Genomic DNA, 20,261 nt, shown 5'->3' with positions numbered 1-20,261 from the left:
AGAACGCTGATCATTTTATTAAAGATGAAAGACTTTAGACAGTTTTTCAACTCTCAGTAATGCCATAGTGATCGTTTGATATATGGACCTGCAGCGGAGTTTAGGCCCAGACACGGCTAGTGACGTCAGACTGAACAACCAGATAGATAGATCCTGCCTCCAGTTTGCACATTTATACTTACTTTCAGTAAAATAAATACAGAAAACTTTACGGGAAGCAACTCTGGAGCTAAACTTTGTTTTCTAATGTTCTTGCGTAACATTTTCATGGGTAACTTTTTAGCTATCTTTCCATTTTTCACCTCCAGGTGGGACCCACCAACAATTTGTGCCAGTGCAAAAATGATAGCGTCCAAGAAAACTGTGTTCTTCTAGAGATTCCACACAGGGGAGTTGACCTAGAAATAGGTTTCTATAGCTGTCTCTGCAGCTCAAGGCGACTTGAAATTTGCATTTATGGGGGTTCCGAGTTCCAAGGTGCAAAATAAAATGAGGAAATTATGGAAATTTATTGCACACATGATATATTGAGAGCCAGTGGCCTTTTATTTTGTGTTGATTGCGCACTGAATGCTCTTCAGAGGGGAGTATACAGACATCAGCTCCACTCCTTTGGGGCCCGGCTTTGATATGTTTCCTAGTGTCATCCTGGTACCTTCTTTTTTACCTTCTGTATGTTGTGCCACATTGCTTTGAGTGTGTTTACTAGAGAGTGGCTGTTTGAACAGTGTTAAACATCTCTTCTCTGCAGCAGAGAGCTCTTTGGGGTGAACTCTGACACCAACACATTGAGCTACCCCATCATAAGAGCTGTTGTGCAGACATTCTGTGAATTTATCTGGACATTCTCTGTTGAAACTAATTGCCTCAGGCTGCCATCAATTTTCAGTTGCACACACAGATGCTTTTGCACTGCGCTAGGAATTGCATCAGTTTTAGTCAATCTTGGCCTCAGTGTGAAGTAAAGACTGATGCACGACAGGCTCTAATGTGAAGCACTACAGTAGCTGGTAATTTTCTTCAAGCCTTTTTTTTCTCGCTTTAATCACCAGGAAACATTTGACAAGATTCTCACGGTGGCGCCTCTCGTTACTGCCTGTTGTTAGAATCATTGGCTGAAATCTAAATGAGCTCAAGCCCATTTTTAAAGGTTGGCATCCAGCTGCAGTAAGTAATGCAGCACTGATCCAGTGCTGTGTTTTCATCACGCTGCAGTTTGTTCCATATACTATGGTCTAACACAATGTCTAATCATAACTGTGAATGCAGTCATTGACTTTTTGTTCTTTCACACTCTGTTTTTCCCTGTTTGTGCATGTAGATATCCGTGACCGCAGGAAGAAGCCGGTGATGCTGTTTATTCACGGCGGCTCCTACATGGAAGGCACAGGAAACATGTTTGATGCCAGCGTCCTCGCCGCCTACGGCAACGTGATCGTGGTAACCATGAACTACAGGCTCGGCGTGCTCGGTGAGTGGCCCTCATGACTTTTTCATGCTAACAGATTTGCACCAACAAATAGATTCGATTTATATTCCATATCTCCCCAAACGCTGAGCTAAAAGAACGTTTCTTCTTTTCTCTAAACTGAGTCGATGATGGGTGACATGAATAGAATCCATCATTGTAATGACAACCAGTTCAGGGCCTGATCGTTACAGCTCACTTGCTTATAGATTTCCCCTCACTGTCTAAACACCGATTGTGTAATTCTTTAATTTTCTTTGAATACTGATGGCCTTTTTTTTTTTTTGTTTTTTACAAAACTTTTGCATTGTAAACCCTTTCTTGGAAACAGGGGGAGCTGAGATGAAGACACTAGCCAGACTCGTTCAGCTGAAACACACCAGAAAGGAAGTTTGGCTTGTCTTTACCCAGTTTGCAGTGTGAATAAAAAGAAATAAAAAATGTTACAATTCAAGCTTAGTTTCCATGGTATCCCTTGGTGATGGTGCCAGGATAGATCACGATCATTTGGTAAAGTTGTGGATAGTATTGTGGTGGAGCCTGATACAATGGGACTGGAAGGATCAAATTATAAAAATGTGCAAAGACTCCTTGAGTGTTTATGGTTAAATGCTGAAGTCTAAACCAGGTTGAATCAGGAGGACTGCAATTTATAAAGATGTGCACAGTTTTATCCATCCAGCCATTCGCTTCCACTTATCCTTTTCAGAGTCGTGGGGGGTGCTGGAGCTTATCCCAGCTGTCATAGGGCGAGAGGCGGGGTACACCCTGGACAGGTCGCCAGTCTGTTAAAGGGCTAACACACAGAGACAGACAACCATTCGCTCTCACATTCACACCTATGGGCAATTTAGATTGATCAGTTAACCTATCCCCACTAACTGCATGTCTTTGGACTGTGGGAGGAAGCCGGAGTACCCGGAGGGAACCCACATAAGAACATGCAAACTCCACACAGAAAGACCCCGGCCTAGTGGTGGAATTGAATTCAGAACCTTCTTGCTGTGCGGCAACAGTGCTAACCACCATCCCACCGTGCATCATGGTCCCTTTTCTCATAAAATAGAAGAACGCAGAATAAGTAGAATGAAGAGCAGGTAGAAGAGAAGGTAGATATGGTTTTGCAATGTATTAATCAGAAGAATTTTACTTTCAAAAATGTGGTCGAAGACATATATGGAGCCATAATCAACAGTGACTTATTTTAAGTTGGGAGTAATGAAGCACATGGCTTCATATGCACTAGATTTCTCCTAAAATTTAAAAAAAAAAAAAAATCTTACCTTAAATCGTGTCTAGATTTGTCTACATAATTGTTTCCCAACCACTGTGGATAGGTGTGCCATGAGAAATAATCAGGTGTGCCGTGGAAGATTATCTGGTTCAACCTGATTAGTAACGGGCAGATTGATTACTTTCTCTTCCACTAGAGGGCAGTACAACTACCTGCTCTCATTAAATGGGTTGCCAATAAAACAGAAGAAGACGAAGAAGAAATTACATAATAGTCATGCTGTGAGTGAGACGACAAAGCGTGTAATAAATAAATAGATAAATATTTGAAAAGAAAACGTAGTCAATCTGACCTGGATCCTGGAGAAAATTCCGACCCAGATGAAGCCCTGGCATGAGTAGTGGTCAAAAGAAAGCAAAAAAAGTATACTGGGGACAAACCAAACCAATTCCACTGTGCCTGGTGCGCAGGGGGAAAATGATCAATATCCTTTTTGTGACATTTTTGTTTGGTGGTGTGCCGTGTGATTTTTCTAATGTGAAATATGTGCAGTGGCTCCAAAAGGTTGGGAAACACTGGTCTACATAGAGTTAAAGTTAAAGTGCTGCGAAAAACTGTTTACACCCTTCCTGACTTTTTTTTTTTTTTTTTTTGCTTATTTATTATCCTTGCGGCACTATGTTAATAAGTAATTGCCCTCTAAACCTAATAACTGGTTGTGCCATCCTTGGCATCAACAGCTGCAATTAAGTATTTGTGATAACCGGCAGTGAATGTTTCACAGTGCTTTGGAGGAACTTTGGCCCACTCTTCTTTGTAGAATTGTTATAATTCAGACTGAAAAGTATTAACAGACTGCTTAAGGTGATACCAAAGCATCTTATTTTGTTTGGTTTCTTTTTGAGCTATTCAGAGGTGGACTTGGATAACCCAAATGCAACCAACACCTTCAGAGCACAATGATGGTTGGACATTGTCCTTCAGAATTTCCTGATACAGAGCAGAATTCATGTTTCCCTCAATTATGGCAAGTCTAACAGGTCCCGAGGCAACAAAACAGCCCAAGACCGTTACACTACCACCATGTTTGACTGCTGGTGTGATTCTTGTAGCATCATGAACTCTGAACTTGACTGAGGCAAGTGAAGCCTGCAGGTCTTTAAGTATTGTTCTGTGTTATTTTGTGACCTGATGAGTCATCAGTAGACTCTTGGAGGAATCTTGGTAGGCCAGTCACTTCAATACTGGAGTCCTAAAGCCTTAGAAATGGCTCTTTTCAGACTGATAATAAAAGTATGTCAGCTTTTTCATTATGTGGTGGCATGATTTGTTGCTTTGTGAGATCTTTTAGCTTACTTACTTAATTCTCGTACTCTTGTCAGTCACCATACATCCTGTTTTTTTATTTGGCCACTGAGTCCTGCATTGCCAGGAAGTCTATTAAACATAGGAGTGGAAGAAGAGAACAAGCATGCAAATCATATACAGATGTGGCATTTTTACTGACGTGGAAATGCACCTCACAATTCCTCATTTTAACTGCATGCCCTCGCCCAGAACCTCCAACTTTCAGATGACTGTTTTGCAGATGTATAATTCATTCCACAGAGAGTAGGCATTGTAAAAAACAAAAACAAAAAAAAACAAACCTTTGCGGAGTATTTTGGTAGGGGAAGGTTTGGTTATGATGCACTTTTGAGCTGTTAGTACCAGCGGCAGCACTGAGAGAAAGTGAGGGATTTGGAAAGTGGTTAAAGTGGCTTTACAGGCCCGGTGTAGCACGCTGTAACCTGTCTGCTCAGTTCACTGTGAGATCTGCCAGCACACTATTGTCTGCCACCTCAGCTCTCCAGCACGAGCGCATCATCCCTTTTTTGAAAATACACTCGACTTCTCCTCTTTGTTACCGCACTCTGTCTCGCTCCACTGAGACCAAGTACGGTAATTTAGCTTGGAGAGGAGGAACATGCCTCTAAGGAGGCAGGTGCTAACTAAAGGAAACTAAGTGCTTTAGATATTTCATTAGCCGAAGAGAGAGCGGGCTCCTGGAAGCTGTTTTAAAATAGGCAGCCTGGCTTTGATTTGTTTTGTTTCTTTCTTAAAGGATGTTGCTGTGTTGTTTTTGGAGCATTTAAACCGCCTTTACTGCGGTGACACATTTTCATTTGCATGCAATTACCTAAAGTGTTTGCTTTTCAGTGCTTCCCTATTGAATTCATCAGCATTTTTTGCTACAGTGAATAACAGAATGCAATATGAAATATCTATTAAAGGACTGTTAAAAGGCCTTTTTGTTGCTTTTGTTATTGTTGATTGCTGCTATCTATAAAAGTGTAATTCTTCTCATCAAGTTAATTGTTACAGAAAAGTGCTGGTAACGAGTTTGTTACTTTGTTAAGAGTGACAGTTTTAGCCAAAATCTAGCCGCTGTGGTTTAGAGTCAGCGCTAGTGTCATTCTCCTCCTAAAAGTGCTGCCACCAGGGTTGTGGAGCTGTAATTAGCTCCAATTAGCTTGCAGGTGAAGTGGTGCTCATTAGCAGCCGGCACACACTTGTTATCATACAGAATATTGTGAATACTACTGCAATGCCATGGCTATCCTGAGTGCTATCACGCTAGCTAACCTGACTGACACAACTGTAAAAGTGTGAAAAAGGTATTTTCTTTTTTTTCTTCTGTCAAATTGAAATGATTGAGAAAAACATGGGAGCATGCTAGTATTTCTCATGGTACCAGGTAGTTTATTTCATGTTTACAACATTTAATAGAGAGGAAGCACCAAATCACAGTTAGCTTTACTTTACTCATCTTACCTCTGTTAGTCCTGAATTTGTGTCTGGAGGTAGTCGAATATCATCTGAACAGCTAAACTCATTGTAAATTACAGTATATTTGCCATATCCTTTATTCCCTTTGAAACTCATGTAGTTATTTGAGCTATTTTTATAGCTTTAACAGCTAATGGCAACAGCAGACTACTAAGTAAAATGTTGAAGAAGTAGAAGTACACTGTCACTGTTAATACAGGAACTAAGAGGGTAAAAGCAGCAAGGCCCTGCTAAACAAATGTACTTGATTTCCTTGACTTCCTTAGAAGTGCATCAAGAGTGAGGACCACTATAAAAGAACAATTTGGCAGCTTGTTGTTAAGCGCATTCAGGTTTGTGTTACCACAATGCCACAGAGGAACCTTATCAACAGTTGTTATTGCCCATCCCCATATTGGCTTGTTACGTGGCATTAATGATCAAAGCAAGCAAACATGTGAGAGATTGATAGTCATACAGAAAGCAGTTACTAAATAAAAGAGCTTTTCAATCATTGTGTGTACTTTTGTTTAACCATGGCTGTATATTAGCCAGCTTAATGCTTATATTTTTGTGTATGTATGAAAAAGAATCCACAGTGCTTAGGACCAGCAGTGGATCAGTTTAGACCAGATGGGCCACCAAGCTTGTAATAGACTGGCAGAAACCCTGTTTCTGAAAGGAAAAGCAATTCTAGCAAAGTTCCAGGTTAGATGAACTTGGGAATAGAAAGCAAAGGCTAGTTTCCTGTTTTTCTCAACATAACAAGGGGATTGGTAACTTTTCAGGCATTAGGTTTCTACCTCCAGACTAAAACCTGGCTACACTGTTGGCTTGTTAACTTGTTAATTCGTGCTCCCAGCGCTCTTTGATTTGTTTTTATCAGTAAGATGTAAATAGTTTTTTTATATGTGGTCAACGACAGCGTCACATATCTGTTAGTACTCTTATAGAGCAATGCTGTATGATAGCTCTGCATACTGAGGATATTCATAGTGCTGTTTCATGCCAGCTTGAACCTGGTGTGTTGACTTTTAGAAGAAAGTAATCCTGTACAAAAGACATTTAAATGTGTGGATTACAAATGTACTTTTCAAAGATGATAAAAATAAGTCAGGTGTCGCAGCGGCATTAGATTCTCCCCGAGTATCACGCCCTACCTAATGACGTGAGCATTAGGTTGGACTTAATTATCTGTCCTTGTATGTTACATCTCTCTCCCTCCTTCCAGTCCTCCAGCTGCAATTCTGCATTTTCTTCTTCCTGCACCCTGTCTGTAACTCTCTCATCACATTCTTTGAGTCAAGGAGAAAGCAAATTGCGGGGGAGACTTTGTCATTTGTATGCAAAGAGACGGCCACAGCCATCTCCCAAATATGAGAGCCATCCAGAGCAATTTGGCCATGATTGGGAGAAATGTGAGTAATCTTTCACCCCATGCATCCTGCATGATGGATGGCATTTTCCTTTGACAGAGAGAGGCAAAGCTAGTGTGGGGTTAGAAGCGAGCGTTTGTGTGTTTAGAGGTGGTGTGCACCAGGCACGTGTAGGTGCATGCAGTCACGCATATCAATGTCTGCTCTGTGGATACGCTGTGCGATGGTTTCTGCTGTTTGTGTTCTTGCTTCAGCAATCCGACATGTCGATTTGGAAGGGCGATGCAGGAATTATTGATACAGAAGCTAGATGTGGCCACGTGATATGAAAACTCGAAACAGCGTGTGTTTCTGCGCAGGCCGACGTCTTCGCATGAGATTATATTCGATATCATCAGCGATGCAGCCTTCCGGTGCTGCAGTCAGCAGTGCAAGAGTTCAGTTTTGTGGTCTTGGTTTACGAAGCCTACCACAAATTAGTCTGGGTCTCGCAAAGTTTCCTGTGCTGTATGGTTTCGACGTCGTGATGTATTTAATTACCCTGATCATATAAATGATTAAAGCTGGAGTTGAGTTAATTGGAATGCACTGCTGCTAATTAGGACTTAAAGCTGGTCTTTGAAACATGCCTTGCCCATACTGTATCTGGAGAGCAAAAGGAAGTGCAATTTATTCTGCTCCTGAACTTGAATCTGGTTGTCAAAACTTATAAACACATAAAATTCAAATCATTTAATGTATAGTAAATGTTTTTGGCACAGGTAGGGGTGGGCGACTTGATGAAAAATAACGACTATCGATGATAGGCTGAGCCCATCGGCGATTTATTTATTTATTTATCTGCTCATGAGTAAGTTTGCTAATAATGATGGAGCTAATAGAAGCAGTCAACAGAATAATAATGCTGTTTTAACAGCACCCTCTTTCATCTGCCCCCACCTCATCTGCTTGTTGATGGAGGTGCAGAAACTGGTGATAGCCTATCATACTCAGCCGGATGGTGGACACGTACATGCTCATGCAACTTAGTCGTGTTTGAGTACTTTGCTTGCACTATACATCTGAACTAGTGGCACGCCGCTTTGGTTACATTCTTAGGTTTACCTCTTTCATCTGGATTAAAGCCAATGGCAACCTTACAATTTTTTAGTGCTATGAGCGTTAACGTGCCGTAATCACGACTAACGCGATTAATAATTAACCCATCTGGAGCGCAGACTGAGTCAAAATCCCTCTGTCATCAGTCATCAGTGTTCTCTTTTTATTTCTCAAGTAATAATAATGGATTGCATTTAAATAGCACTTTTCAGGACATTCAAAGCACTTTACAATTCCACTATTCATTCACTCTCACATTCACACACTGGTGGAGGCAGCTACAGTTGTAGCCACAGCTGCCCTGGGGCAGACTGACAGAAGCGAGGCTGCCATATCGCGCCATCGGCCCCTCTGGCCAACACCAGTAGGCTGTAGGTGAAGTGTCTTGCCCAAGGACACAACGACCAGGACAGACAGAGCTGGGGTTCAAACCGGTAACCTTCCAGTTACAAGATGAGCTACCCAACCCCCTGAACCACGGTCGCCCCATCAAGTGTATATACATGTATGCATACTGGAGAATATTAGAAGCTCTTTGGCAATGGCAGACTTGTGACGTGTTTTAAAAGCTAGCTGAGTTTTTACAGGATCTTAGTTCCACGCAACACTCTGACAGCTGTAGTTGTCTGTGGCTTTGAAAGTTTCTCTTCTTTCAGGCTTTTTTAGTGCATGTTTAACAGGTCTGATGCCTCTTGTTAACAGGGTGTTATTCAGAATTTGTTGTTGAATAGCAGTTACCAAGCAGCTTCTAGATGCCACCTTGTGATGATAGTCATAGCACATTGCATCCTACCAAGGTTAAAGTTACTATGTTACAATGGTTTGATGTATAACGTACAGAATTGTCATGCAAAAAAAGGGATATATAACCCTAAGTTAAACTGTCTAGCGTTGACTCGCTATAACAGTTAATGTGAGGTTTCCTGATGGTTAGGGACAAATGCAATCGCATGGCAGGATGCTGTAAATGTTCCAAACTTCAGTCAGGAGAACAACTGAGATAATCCATCCACAATACGAGGTTAGTCATTCGTATACTGCTGCAGGAATACAAAGCATTAAAACATGTTAAAAAAAAAAGCAACAGCTTTAATAAACACAGAGTAGTTTGGACCTGGAAGCAGGGTTCACACGTCATTGCTGTTACAATACACTCAACACTGTCTACAGGGTGGGCCATTTATATGGATACACCGTAATAAAATGGGAATGGTTGGTGATATTAAAGTCCTGTTTGTGGCACATTAGTATATGTGAGGGGGCAAACTCCTCAAGATGGGTGGTGACCATGGTGGCCATTTAGAAGTCGGCCATCTTGGATACAACTTTTGTTTTTTCACTAGGAAGAGGGCCATGTGACACATCAAACTTATTGGCAATGTCACAAGAACAGCAATGGTGTGCTTGGTTTCAACGTAACTGTCTACTGATGAGCAAAAAACTATTTTGTCCTGATTTCCAATTAAAAAAGGGAAAAAATCCTCTTTCTTTCGAGGACTAAAAATATTTGAAGCAGGTGACAGTCAAATTGTTCTCTGTGTTGAACCCGGGTAGTGTTTCTATACTGCTTTTCTAATCTTACCCACAATTCAAAGCACTTTATTTAGTGAGATGTACTCCACTCTTACCTTCATCCCAGACTGCAGCTCCCGCCTTTATCCTGGTTAGTGCTTTGCTACTTCTGCGGCCTATTTAGATCGCCTCTCCCTTGTGGCAACTTGCTCCTTAATCCATCCATTGTAAACCCTTCACAGCATCTCATTTAGCGAGTTACAATCCTAGTCAGGACAGCAGAGTCGCTCTGTGTCCTGTGGGAAGAAAACCTCCAAAAACCATTTCTTGAAAGAACTAGTCTTGACTTATTATAATTTCTTTTTAATAATAATGTAAAAATTCCCCCACTTTGCTTCTTTTTTTATTATTATTATTCGAAAACAGTTATTAAGGAATAAAGGCATAGCTGGGATTTACATTTCCATTAGCATGTAAATAAATAGTTTCTCTCGCTCTCTCTGCTAATCTCTCCCCTCTGGGCTTTATCTATATGTTTGTGTCTGTGTGTGCGTGATAGAGTTGATACGTGAGCATTTAAGAAAAACAAAATGAAAGTCGAGCACAGACAGGATGGCAGTAATAGAGGTTGGGGGTCTTTTTCTTCCGTCTGGCTGATTGAGAGATGTGATTTTTCTCTCTCTGTCGTCCCTGACGCCCTTATTTAACAGCTGCCTCGCCAGCCGTGGCGGCGCTACACAAATGCTAACCACCGTGGAATTATTCACCTAGCAGGACACGCCTGACTCTGTGCGTATGCTAATGCGGTGGAGTCGTACCTGTCTGCAGCCAGACAGGCGGGCTTGCAGCGAGACGGGCTTCGAAGGGGTAGAGAGGAGCAGCAGGCAGTCTCCGGCGAGGTCTCCGCAGGGAATTCGGCCGAGTTAAATATGTAATGAAAAGCTTCACCGGGCCACCGAGCAATTGACCTTGGCTCGGCTGCCGTGGAGACAGACGTGCTTACAGTACATACGTCACCTCCACCCCAGCAAGCTTTTTACATCCCTCGGCTGCCTGAGAGGAGAGAAAATGAGACTGTGCATTCATTCAGACATTAACAATGACGATAAGAGCACAGAGGTGGAACAGCATGGCACAAAGCTTATAGAATTTGTTATTTTTAGTGCTGCAACCCCTTGCATGGATGTAATGTATGCCGCCTGTGTGTGTGTGCGTGGCCAAGACGCTCTGAGAATACAGGGTGAGAGATTTTAAGAGATGAGAGAAGTGACAGTGGGGGAGAGTGAGGGCAGAGAGCAGGAGATGAGGGAGGAGAGGGGCTCCATTTGCCTGCGATGCTAAAAATAAAACTTGCATATTTTTGAGTGTGCACTAGAGTAGACATTCAGCTAGGGCACAATTATATATGCTTCATGCTGCTGTCTGTGCGCACGCACGCAGGAGCGATGGCATTGACTCTTCATTACAGTACGCACACACACACACACACTTTTTTACACTGTTACTTTTGAATTGGTATTCATAGAGCGTGGATTTGAAAAATGTCTCCTCCAGGCTTCTGTGGGGGGTCTTTAGTTGCGGGGGGTGGGCTGCGCGTGCCGTACTACAGGCAGACATCAGTGTGAAACGTGACCTGACAGGACCAGAGAAGATATTAAGACACGCGCGGGCTGTACACCACAGCCAACCGCACGCATGCACGCGCGCACACAATATTCTCAGTCTCCATAGCAACCCCCGACAGAATTGATGAGCAAAGTCCTATTGACTCTGTGTGAGAGGAGAGAAAGGGGGACCATAGTGTCTTAAGTGTGTTGGGCGGTATAGAGTGTGACTTTGAGAAAGAGGACAGGCTGGTCCACTGTTTTCTGAGAGGGGATTAGCACCTCAGCTAGCCTCTGTCTCACACACACACACACACACACACACACACACACACACACACACACACACACACACACACAGGTGAGACGCTCTCCTGCGCTGACACACACATTAACACAGTTTCAGGCGTGTTTTCAGACATCCCTCATGACTTCTTTTCATCTGTCCCCAGACGTTGTTTCTCCTCTGTTTGTCCATGGCCTTGATGCTCAGCCAGTCAGTCAGCTGATCTGACTCCTACTTTCTCATCTTCTCTTCTGCTCTCATCATAATTCACCTTAAAGGAACTTCCAATAATCCTAATAGGGAACCATTCCCACTAGTGACGGTTTTTCTTATTTCAAGAGGACACCCGCTGCTTATGCCAACACCCACTCTTTCTTCTCCAAGTCAGAACCGTGGCTTCTCTTTCAATTAATCCAATACAATACAGTAAAAGTATTGTATTGAAAGTCTCTTTTCTCTTGCAAGGCAGTATTGAATCATGTGTTTTGGAGTTTGGTTATTATTTCACTGTTCCTTTTGTTGCCATAAAAAATAAAGCTTGTGTAGCGAGGTGGCACAAAGGACAGTCTGTACGTCATGAAAGTAATCCTTGTATTACCACTTTATTTAAAAAGCACCTGAAATTGATTTATGGAAATGCAGATTGTATCTGTCACCTGCATGAAACTAGCATCTGCTAGCTAAACACAGGCTTTTAGCAAAGGAAAACTGCTACTCTTCTAAAAGATGCTACTGATGTCCACAGAGTGATAATATCGTGCAGCGAGACCCACTCAGTACATTCAGAGGCACTCGTAATGTAGTGTGCATGCCCTCTGGACTATGTAACTAATATGCACAAGGAGTTGCAACAGGGTGTTATGTTACCTTCAGGCAGTAATGTTATAATGTGACAAGTTACTTTCAAAGGTCACTTTATCCAGCAGTGCTTCCTACCTTCACATCTCCAACATTATAAATCTGTAAAGACTTTGAGTTTAGATTTAATCATAAAGAACAGCCACAGTGTCATAAAAGCTTCAGTGTTTTTTTTTTCTAAATGATTCAAAAGCTTGCCTTTCCCACTGTTGCAAACGATCAGCCCTCATTGTAGCCTGAACACCTCATAGTATCCCAACAGACCGCAGGCTAACTTTTAGTTCCTAATGTTTCTAAAAGTACATCCTTCAGCGATCTGGTCCTTCACCAGTGGAATCAGCTCCCAGTTTGGATTCAGGACACAGAAACCATTTCTTTACTTTCTAATGAAGCTAATAGTCAAGGCAGGATTAGTTGACCCGGAACCATGTCTTACTTACGCTGCCATAGGCCCAGGGTACTGAGGAACTTCCCATCATGCAATTTCTTCTTCACTCCCATCGGTTTTACTCTCCATGTGCTTACATGCCTCTGCTGCATGCCATTTTGTCTACTTTCTCCTGTCATGTTTTGTTTATGGTCTCTTTATGCTCTGCTGTTTTGGTTCTTCAGGGGGTTTCTTCCTGTTAAAGCAGAGTTTTTCCTTGACGCTGTTGCCAAGTGCTTCCTCATCGATTCTTGGGGTTTTCTCTAATATTGTAGGGCCTTATCGAAAACACCTTGAGATAAGATGTTCTCGAGATGTTCTTGGGCACTGGTGCTATATCTACATGACACTGAATTAACCTTGAACTGAACTGCATTAGAACAGAGTTAACAGAGGTGGATGACAGTCTTAGAGTTTATATTAGTGACCTAAAGCACAGTGAATCATTTTTCTTGTCTCTTCATCTTTTTCATTGACGTAATCCAGTGTTGGACTCAAAACTGGGCTTTGTTGGGGGTTATATAACACTTGACGTGTTTCTTTACTGGGCACAAATCTGATAATTCCCATTGAGACCTGGCTATAAAACCATAGGCGGCCACCCTCTTTACCTTCTTACTACTTTTACCTTCTCTTCTCCATTTGCTCCCATGTTTTGTCCTCTGCTCATCTTCCGTTTCATTTACCTCCAACTTCTGACTCCCATCCTCACACACAGTGCGCGGTTTGCTTTGGGTGCTCTTTTAAAAAAAGAGTTATAGGGCAAATTACCCTGATGTATGTCTCACATGTCAAACAATCAGCTTGGTAAGTGAGAAACCATGGGCTGGTAATAGCTGCGGATGGATCATCATTACAGAGGGATGACAGCCGTTTGAATCATCGCGCAGCGCTACAGGGCTAACTGGGGGACTTAGTTCTCCCATGGGGATAGCGGAGTTGTTTGGGGAACCAAACGATCATCCGCGTGCATCTGTACATTCAGACTGGCGCTCATAAAGACAGGCTGTTAGCGAGTGTAAACACTGCTAAGAAAAGCAGTCAGCATTTGTATGTGGAACCCGCCGCGGTGCCGTGTGATGTTTGTGTCAGCCTTTGAGCTCTCTTTGCACGCAGCCAACACAAAGACGTAATAATTAACATATGGCATTAGGATTCTACACTGCTGTGTATTTAATGCTCACTGCACTGTAGGCTGTGCGTGTGTTTGTTTCTCTTAGCATTCACTCAAACAGAAGTATGTGCTTTGGTTGCAGTGAATTACTAATGTAATCACAAACACGAGCCGACTTTTCTGTGAACAAGAAGCTATCCCCCATTGAAAGTGTTACACCATTAAATGTGATTTTCCTTCATTTCTTTCTTTCTTTATGTTTTGCCTTCTGTTCTGCTTCGTCTTAAGCTTGAGCTTGTTTTTAATGATTTTCCGAATACTCCCAAACACCTCTCCATGATCCTGTGAAGTTGATGCTGTCACCTGTGAGTTATGTGTGAGTTATGAATGACAGGTGATGGATTTTTCACCCGAGTGAATTAAAATGGCTTTCTTTGCCTCTCCTCTGACAGTATCCATGTTGTGTGGCTTTATTTGAAGTCAGTGCATCTACTGCTGTAAATTTATACCTGCTTGGGCGTTAAACATTAATGCCATCTAATATCTAAAACCAGGAGCCCTTCATGAAGCCATCTGGACCTGAGAGCAATGACAAAACACACAGAGTGTTGACATTTTGTAAAATTAGGATTGAAGTGAAATAAAGGTGAAAGCTGCCAATAAATTAGTTTGGCCCTAAAGACATCTCATAATGTGAAGAATTGGATAGAAAGAAATTCAATAATCTGCTCTCGGTCAGCAGGATTGCAGCCTTGGGCGCTTAAAAAATGTAATTTCTTCTTCTGTTGTTTTAGCTGCTAGATTGTTGCACAGTGTTTAGAATTTCGATACATGTGGGGGATATTTTTAGAAACGCCTTAAGATCTTTAAAAAGATTGGGAACGTCGTCCTTAATGTCATCTGGTCTCATATCAGAACCACCAGGAATACGAGGAACTTTGTACCTCCAAACATTTATTCTTTGTGCTGGATAATCAGTCAAAAAAAGGTATTGCCGACTAGTCCTGGCCACCGTGATCAACCTAGGCTCACAGCAAAAATAGTAAAAGCTTTTACAAATGCTATAACACAGAGGTCCCCAACCCGCGGGCCACGGACCGGTACACGGACCGGTACGGAAATTTATGGTTTCCAGGTTTCCCTGGGTCTTTTCCTGTGTTGTAGTTGTGTGTCTTAGTTTGAAAGAAATATTTACGTGTTACCATAGCGACCAGAGAGCATTAAGGGGCAGAGAGGGGGATGTTACTCTCAATCTTGTTGCAGATTTAAGGTAATAAAGTTACACAATTACACAGTGAATTTGTGTTTTTTATTATTATATTTTAAAAAATACCACAGTTTCTGTCTTGGTCGTATCCTGTTGTATTTGTCCGCGACACCTTAAAGGCCGGTCCGTGAAAATATTGTCTGACATTAATAAAGGTTGGGGACCGGTGCTATAACATACTGTCTGTGATAGATTTTTACATCTTTAAAAAAGTGTTGTCTCACAATATAAATGATATAGCAGCTCCAGGTATTTACTTTCCTGAGTGTCTGCGATGATGACATCATTTTGAGGTCCTGTCCCTGAGACTTAGTATGTTTTTTTTCTTCTTTTTTTTTTTTACATAGAGGTACACACTGGACAGGGTGAAAGTCTGTCCCAGAGACAACCGCGCTCGCATTCACACTTAACTAAATAACTAGTAAGCCTAAGCCCAGCATATCTTTGGATTTTGGGAGGAACTCACAGGCTGGATTTAAACCCAGGACCTTCTTGCTGTGAGACAACAGCGCTAACCGCTGCTCCACCATGCCGCTGTGCCCTGTTTATCTTCGCATCATTTCCTCACTGATTTACACACCGCCTGCTGTTTCCCATTACACCACCCTGCGCTTCTTCCTGTCAGCCTGCTCTGCTGCGACATCTTTCATTCCAGAAACACCAGGTCATCCCGGGGCTCCAGCTCTCTTGGAGTAGTCTTTTAGATGGGGCACAGCTGGACATCACAGTCGATCTGCGCTCTTCTTCCCTAGATCTTCACTAACACGCACGCAAACGCATGTCTGTCCTGCTATTACTGCTGCATTAACCTATCAGTGCTGGCTAACACAGCACCTGAGGCCAGAAGGGGAAGTGTGCGTGCTTCGTTGCTCGTGTTACGTATTCCCCTCTTCTGCTGCGCACACCGGGAATATGTGTGGCTACTCAAGTCATTTGCATTTTAGGACGGGCGAGGTCAAGGACAGAACTGCCCGGTGTTGACTGTGTTGGCCGTGATTGACAGGAGGAAAAGTATGATCATGGCAGAGGTGATAACACCTAACATCAACACACACACACACACATGCATAATTGAATGAGAGAGCAGAAGGGAGAAGGAGGTGGACAAAAGGGAAAGCAAGCGCAGCGCAGAGAGAGTAGTGAGAGAAATAGAGTTCACCCATCCGTGTAGCTCACTCTTCTCCACACACACACATGCCAAACACAGGCTGATCATAGTAACTCAGTGGCCCAGTAACAGATGCTGTGAGCAGTGTGGGAGCCAGGCTACACCTGCTCTCCTCTCCTCTGCGCCCTCCTCCACCTCCTTTCTGGTCCACGCAGTCAGACCCAGAGAGACGCAGTTCCTGCCTCTCCCCTTACCCAGCCATGTCACCTCTGAGCCAGGCTTACTCCATGTGCCACATCCCCCCTCCTGGCTATTCATCTGCCATCTTAGAGACAACAATCAAGTTATGGCATCATTAGTCCCAAAAGACACACGTATACAGAGTTGGTCACTGTCTGCTGCAGTTCACAGGTAAACACACTAAGGCTATGTCCACACGTACCCGGGTATTTTTGAAAACGCAGATTTTTCTATGCATTTGCGCCTTTCGTCCACACGTAAACGGCGTTTTTGGTCACTGAAAACGGAGATTTTTAAAAACTCCTGCCAGGGTGGATATTTTCAAAAACTCAGTTTTTGCGTTTACGTGTGGACGAGGTAAACGGAGAAAACGCAGCGTCAAAGTGTGCGCATTTTTTGACGTCACACTGTGCGCCACGTTATTGTTTCGGTGAAATGGATTTCTACAATACTGTTACTGTTAATTGTACTCTCTGCAGTGTTTAAATGCTTACATATACACACACAGTTACTGTCCCTCCACACATATGACTCAGTTCTGCTTCTATGCGCCATTTTTGTTTACTTTTTCCCACCCAGGCTTATTGACTTCTGATTGGCCAACATTTCTACACGGCTAGGGATATAGCGCCACCTGCTGCTTTGGCATGTTCCTAACAGCATTTTCCTTCGTTTTTGGCTTTTACGTGTGGACGGGATTTTTTTTATAAACGAAAACGGAAAATCTTCGTTTTCAAAAATACCCGTGTACGTGTGGACGTAGCCTAAGAAGTGTGCGTGCACGCCAAGAAGCTTCTGTCAGTTTATTAGAGCCAGATTGTGAGTTTTAGATGTTCGGATCTAGCGTCTTGAATACCTACACACACTTTCATTTTCAACCTGTTTCAACACCTGGTTCTTTAATTGAAAACCTTACCTGGTTCTCCAAGGTGCCAGAGGTGTGTGTGCGTGAGGAGCATTTGCACTGACTCCCCTGCGCTCAACAAATTACAGAATTTATGCAGAGGTGTTAATTTCATGGCAGTGATGGAATAGCCGATGAATATGTAGAAGGAGAGAGGCGGTGAGTATGTATGCGTTATCCACCTGCGCTGGATGAAGCGGTATAGGGCTCTCATTAGGAGCTGCTGCAGCTAATTATCTAATTAACCAGCCTATCCCGAGGAAGCGACCCCTTTGCCAATCAGCAAGCCTCAATGAGCTGCATTCACTAACCTAAAGGGAAGGCTGCAGCCGGCTGTGTATCTTTCTGCCGCATTTGCTTTCTGCAGCCTTGACATGCCCGCTCACACGTGTCTTCGGCTGAAACAAAGACGGCTGATGATAATGAACGTTTATTTGTTCCTCAGACAGCGCTGTCTTGTGGATGGACGCGTGTGGGCGCGCAGACGTAGACGCTCTGAAAGGAGTTTATGTTTTCCTATGTAAAGCCCTGTGATCTGCTGAGCTATGAATGAGGCAGATGGTGCCTCTAAAGTGGTGCCACAACAAGCTCGAGCTCCTGTGTGGAACTGCGCTCTCTCCCTCTCTGTTGTTGGCTATTTCCTGAACCCTTCTGGAACATATCTCCATTTCAAAGTGCACTAAATGAATGACTGTTTCAAACTGTTACGTCTGCACAATCAGCCTGATCTGGGAAACACAAATGAAAATTATTGAAAGCTTTCATTTCATGAAGTAGATTTCAAAGCCTGGATGCACTTTCAGCTTGACAGAGACTAAGAAATAATGGAAGGGGGCATGTTTATGATCCGTGTGCATGCATGTGAACACTTCCCTGCATATCTCTCTACAAAATCTTGTTTTATCTCTTGTACCCTCTACTAGCTTTGCCAGTGTTTGTACGTACAGGAGTCTGCTCACAACAGTTGACTCTTGAATTAGTAATGTACACAATTATGGACAGCTTCATCCTCAGCTCCTAAATCCAGAAGGAAAAGGAGGAGACAAAACCATCAACCAGCTGTCTTTCTGGAAACCCCTCTCCCAAACAGCTATATCCAATCACAGCTTAGAAACCGGCACGAGAGGGGCCCGCAGTTAAGCTTTGGATTTCTTTCATATGCCAGCATGGTTTGCATGACTCCTGATAATCACAACAGTTATGTCTGTTCTTCCACCTGGCTCCCGCTGCGCTGCCAGCAACCCGCCCGATTTTTCCGTGCATCCGTCATGTGCTCTGCTCCGCCTGGCAGCAATATCCCATCCACAGCCCGTTCAACCCTGCGGAGATTTTTCATCTTTCATCTAGCTACGGGCCCCGATATATTTATCTATCAGTCACATCTAGCTAGCTCTGGGCCGTGATATAGCAGGCTTCATATCAAAATGTGTGTAAACAGTGCGTGGTGCTAGGCAACCAGACATGCCACAATTGTTGAGTGCAGCGTTTTAAATTGATTTCTGTGGTGGTCAAAATGGCTCTGTTGGTGTATGCAAAAAATTCAAATGATTTTAGATGATGCGGTTTTATTTGAACAGGGTTACATGACTGTAAAATGTCCTTGGCAGCTCTAGTGTGAACAAGCTTAGACCTCTGAAAAAGCAACCTGTTGCTCTTAGATAGTTGCTTCATTAATTGTGGCGATGCCAGTTACTCGGTGGTGAAAATTGATTTGATTCGACTGCATTACTTAGAGCAAGATGTTCATAGTGCTTCATACTCAACCATGGTCATGGCTAGAATGGTTAGCTTAACAGACATAGGAGTAGATAGCATAGGCGCAGAGCTTGGTGAGCGTACATGTTAAAAGAGGACAGGTGTGTGTGTGTGTGTGAGACCTCAGTCGATCAGTTATGTGTGAAAAGCGATGTCTACATGTCCTTTCTTATGTGGGTTGTGACATGCCTTGGATGTATTCACAGTTATGGCTGGAAGGTTTTCAGCAATGTATTCTAGTCTGCAGGTATGTAACCATCCTTATACTCTGCACTAGTACTTCAGCCCCCTGGGGATTAACCCACAACAAGATTCACGGACTGCACCAACCTTCCCTTCAGCAGAATTTTCACTTACTAAACGACTGCTTCTGTAAAATATTTGGATTCGGAGCGCTCTAAAAGGTGTGGTGAGATTCATTCGCTCCGTGGTGTTTTTATAATGTCAAGTGTGTTTTGAAGAACCTTCATGCAGCACAATAGTGGAAATGAAATGCAGACACGAGTGTTTTGATACACGTTATTATCCGTATTCCGTCTGATCTTTGCTTTGACACGTGTGGTAGTCTCTGTTGTGCCCTTTGTGAGAAGCGTGTTCCCTCTCATTGGAATGCAGCAGAAGAAACAGTCGTGCTGAATAAATCCCGACCCTGGAAATCTGTTAATTGTTGCACTTGTTTATGCAGCGAGACTTTATTCATGTCATCATGTCCCTCTTTAGTAAGCTTTACTTACTCCACCTTCGCTCATTCCCGTGGTCACCTTACATGTTTTCCCTGCTTCCTCGTGCTTATTTTAATTAGAAATAAATGTGCTCATTAGCTGGATGATGAAAATGAGAAAGGATGCAAAAATTAAAAAAAATAACATTCAGCTCTGCTGATGAAGGAAATGGGGTGAATAAAATATTCCGTCTTTTTTCACATGCACAAAGATCCTTGCATAAAAACAAAGTGCCGCGACCGTTTGTTGTATTTTTTAGAAAGCAGAATTGTATCAAACGGAGGGTGTAGCCTTACACATGTAAACATGAGATGTCTGGGTGACTTTGAAGAAATGAGCTGGCTCCAAGTGGGCTCGAGCAGATGTGAGCTATGGAAAAAGCAAATTGGAACTGGCACTCGATCTGACAACTTGGAAGTGTTTTCCCCCCCCCCGTCCTCAATATGAGCGTGGTAAATTGAGTGCGGCCCAGTATGGGAA

At 42.9% G+C, this 20,261-nt stretch overlaps 1 protein-coding gene across 3 annotated transcripts in view; it reads left to right on the top strand.

The window, feature by feature from the left end:
* Window positions 1–20,261, top strand: part of LOC146715210 (neuroligin-2-like) — a 253,970-nt gene that overhangs the window by 169,929 nt on the left and 63,780 nt on the right. For all 3 annotated transcript variants that reach the window (XM_085451639.1, XM_085451640.1, XM_085451638.1), the window contains one exon: window positions 1,322–1,471. In XM_085451639.1, the coding sequence (XP_085307765.1) occupies window positions 1,322–1,471 (150 nt within the window). The remainder of the gene's footprint in view (window positions 1–1,321; window positions 1,472–20,261) is intronic.

The sequence above is a fragment of the Copadichromis virginalis genome, linkage group LG3 (assembly GCF_057382275.1).
Source record: "Copadichromis virginalis isolate Kocher_CV1m ecotype Utaka linkage group LG3, C_Virginalis_male_GT1.1, whole genome shotgun sequence".
Classification (NCBI taxonomy): Eukaryota; Metazoa; Chordata; class Actinopteri; order Cichliformes; family Cichlidae; genus Copadichromis; species Copadichromis virginalis.
This window is presented reverse-complemented; position numbering and strand designations above follow the sequence as displayed.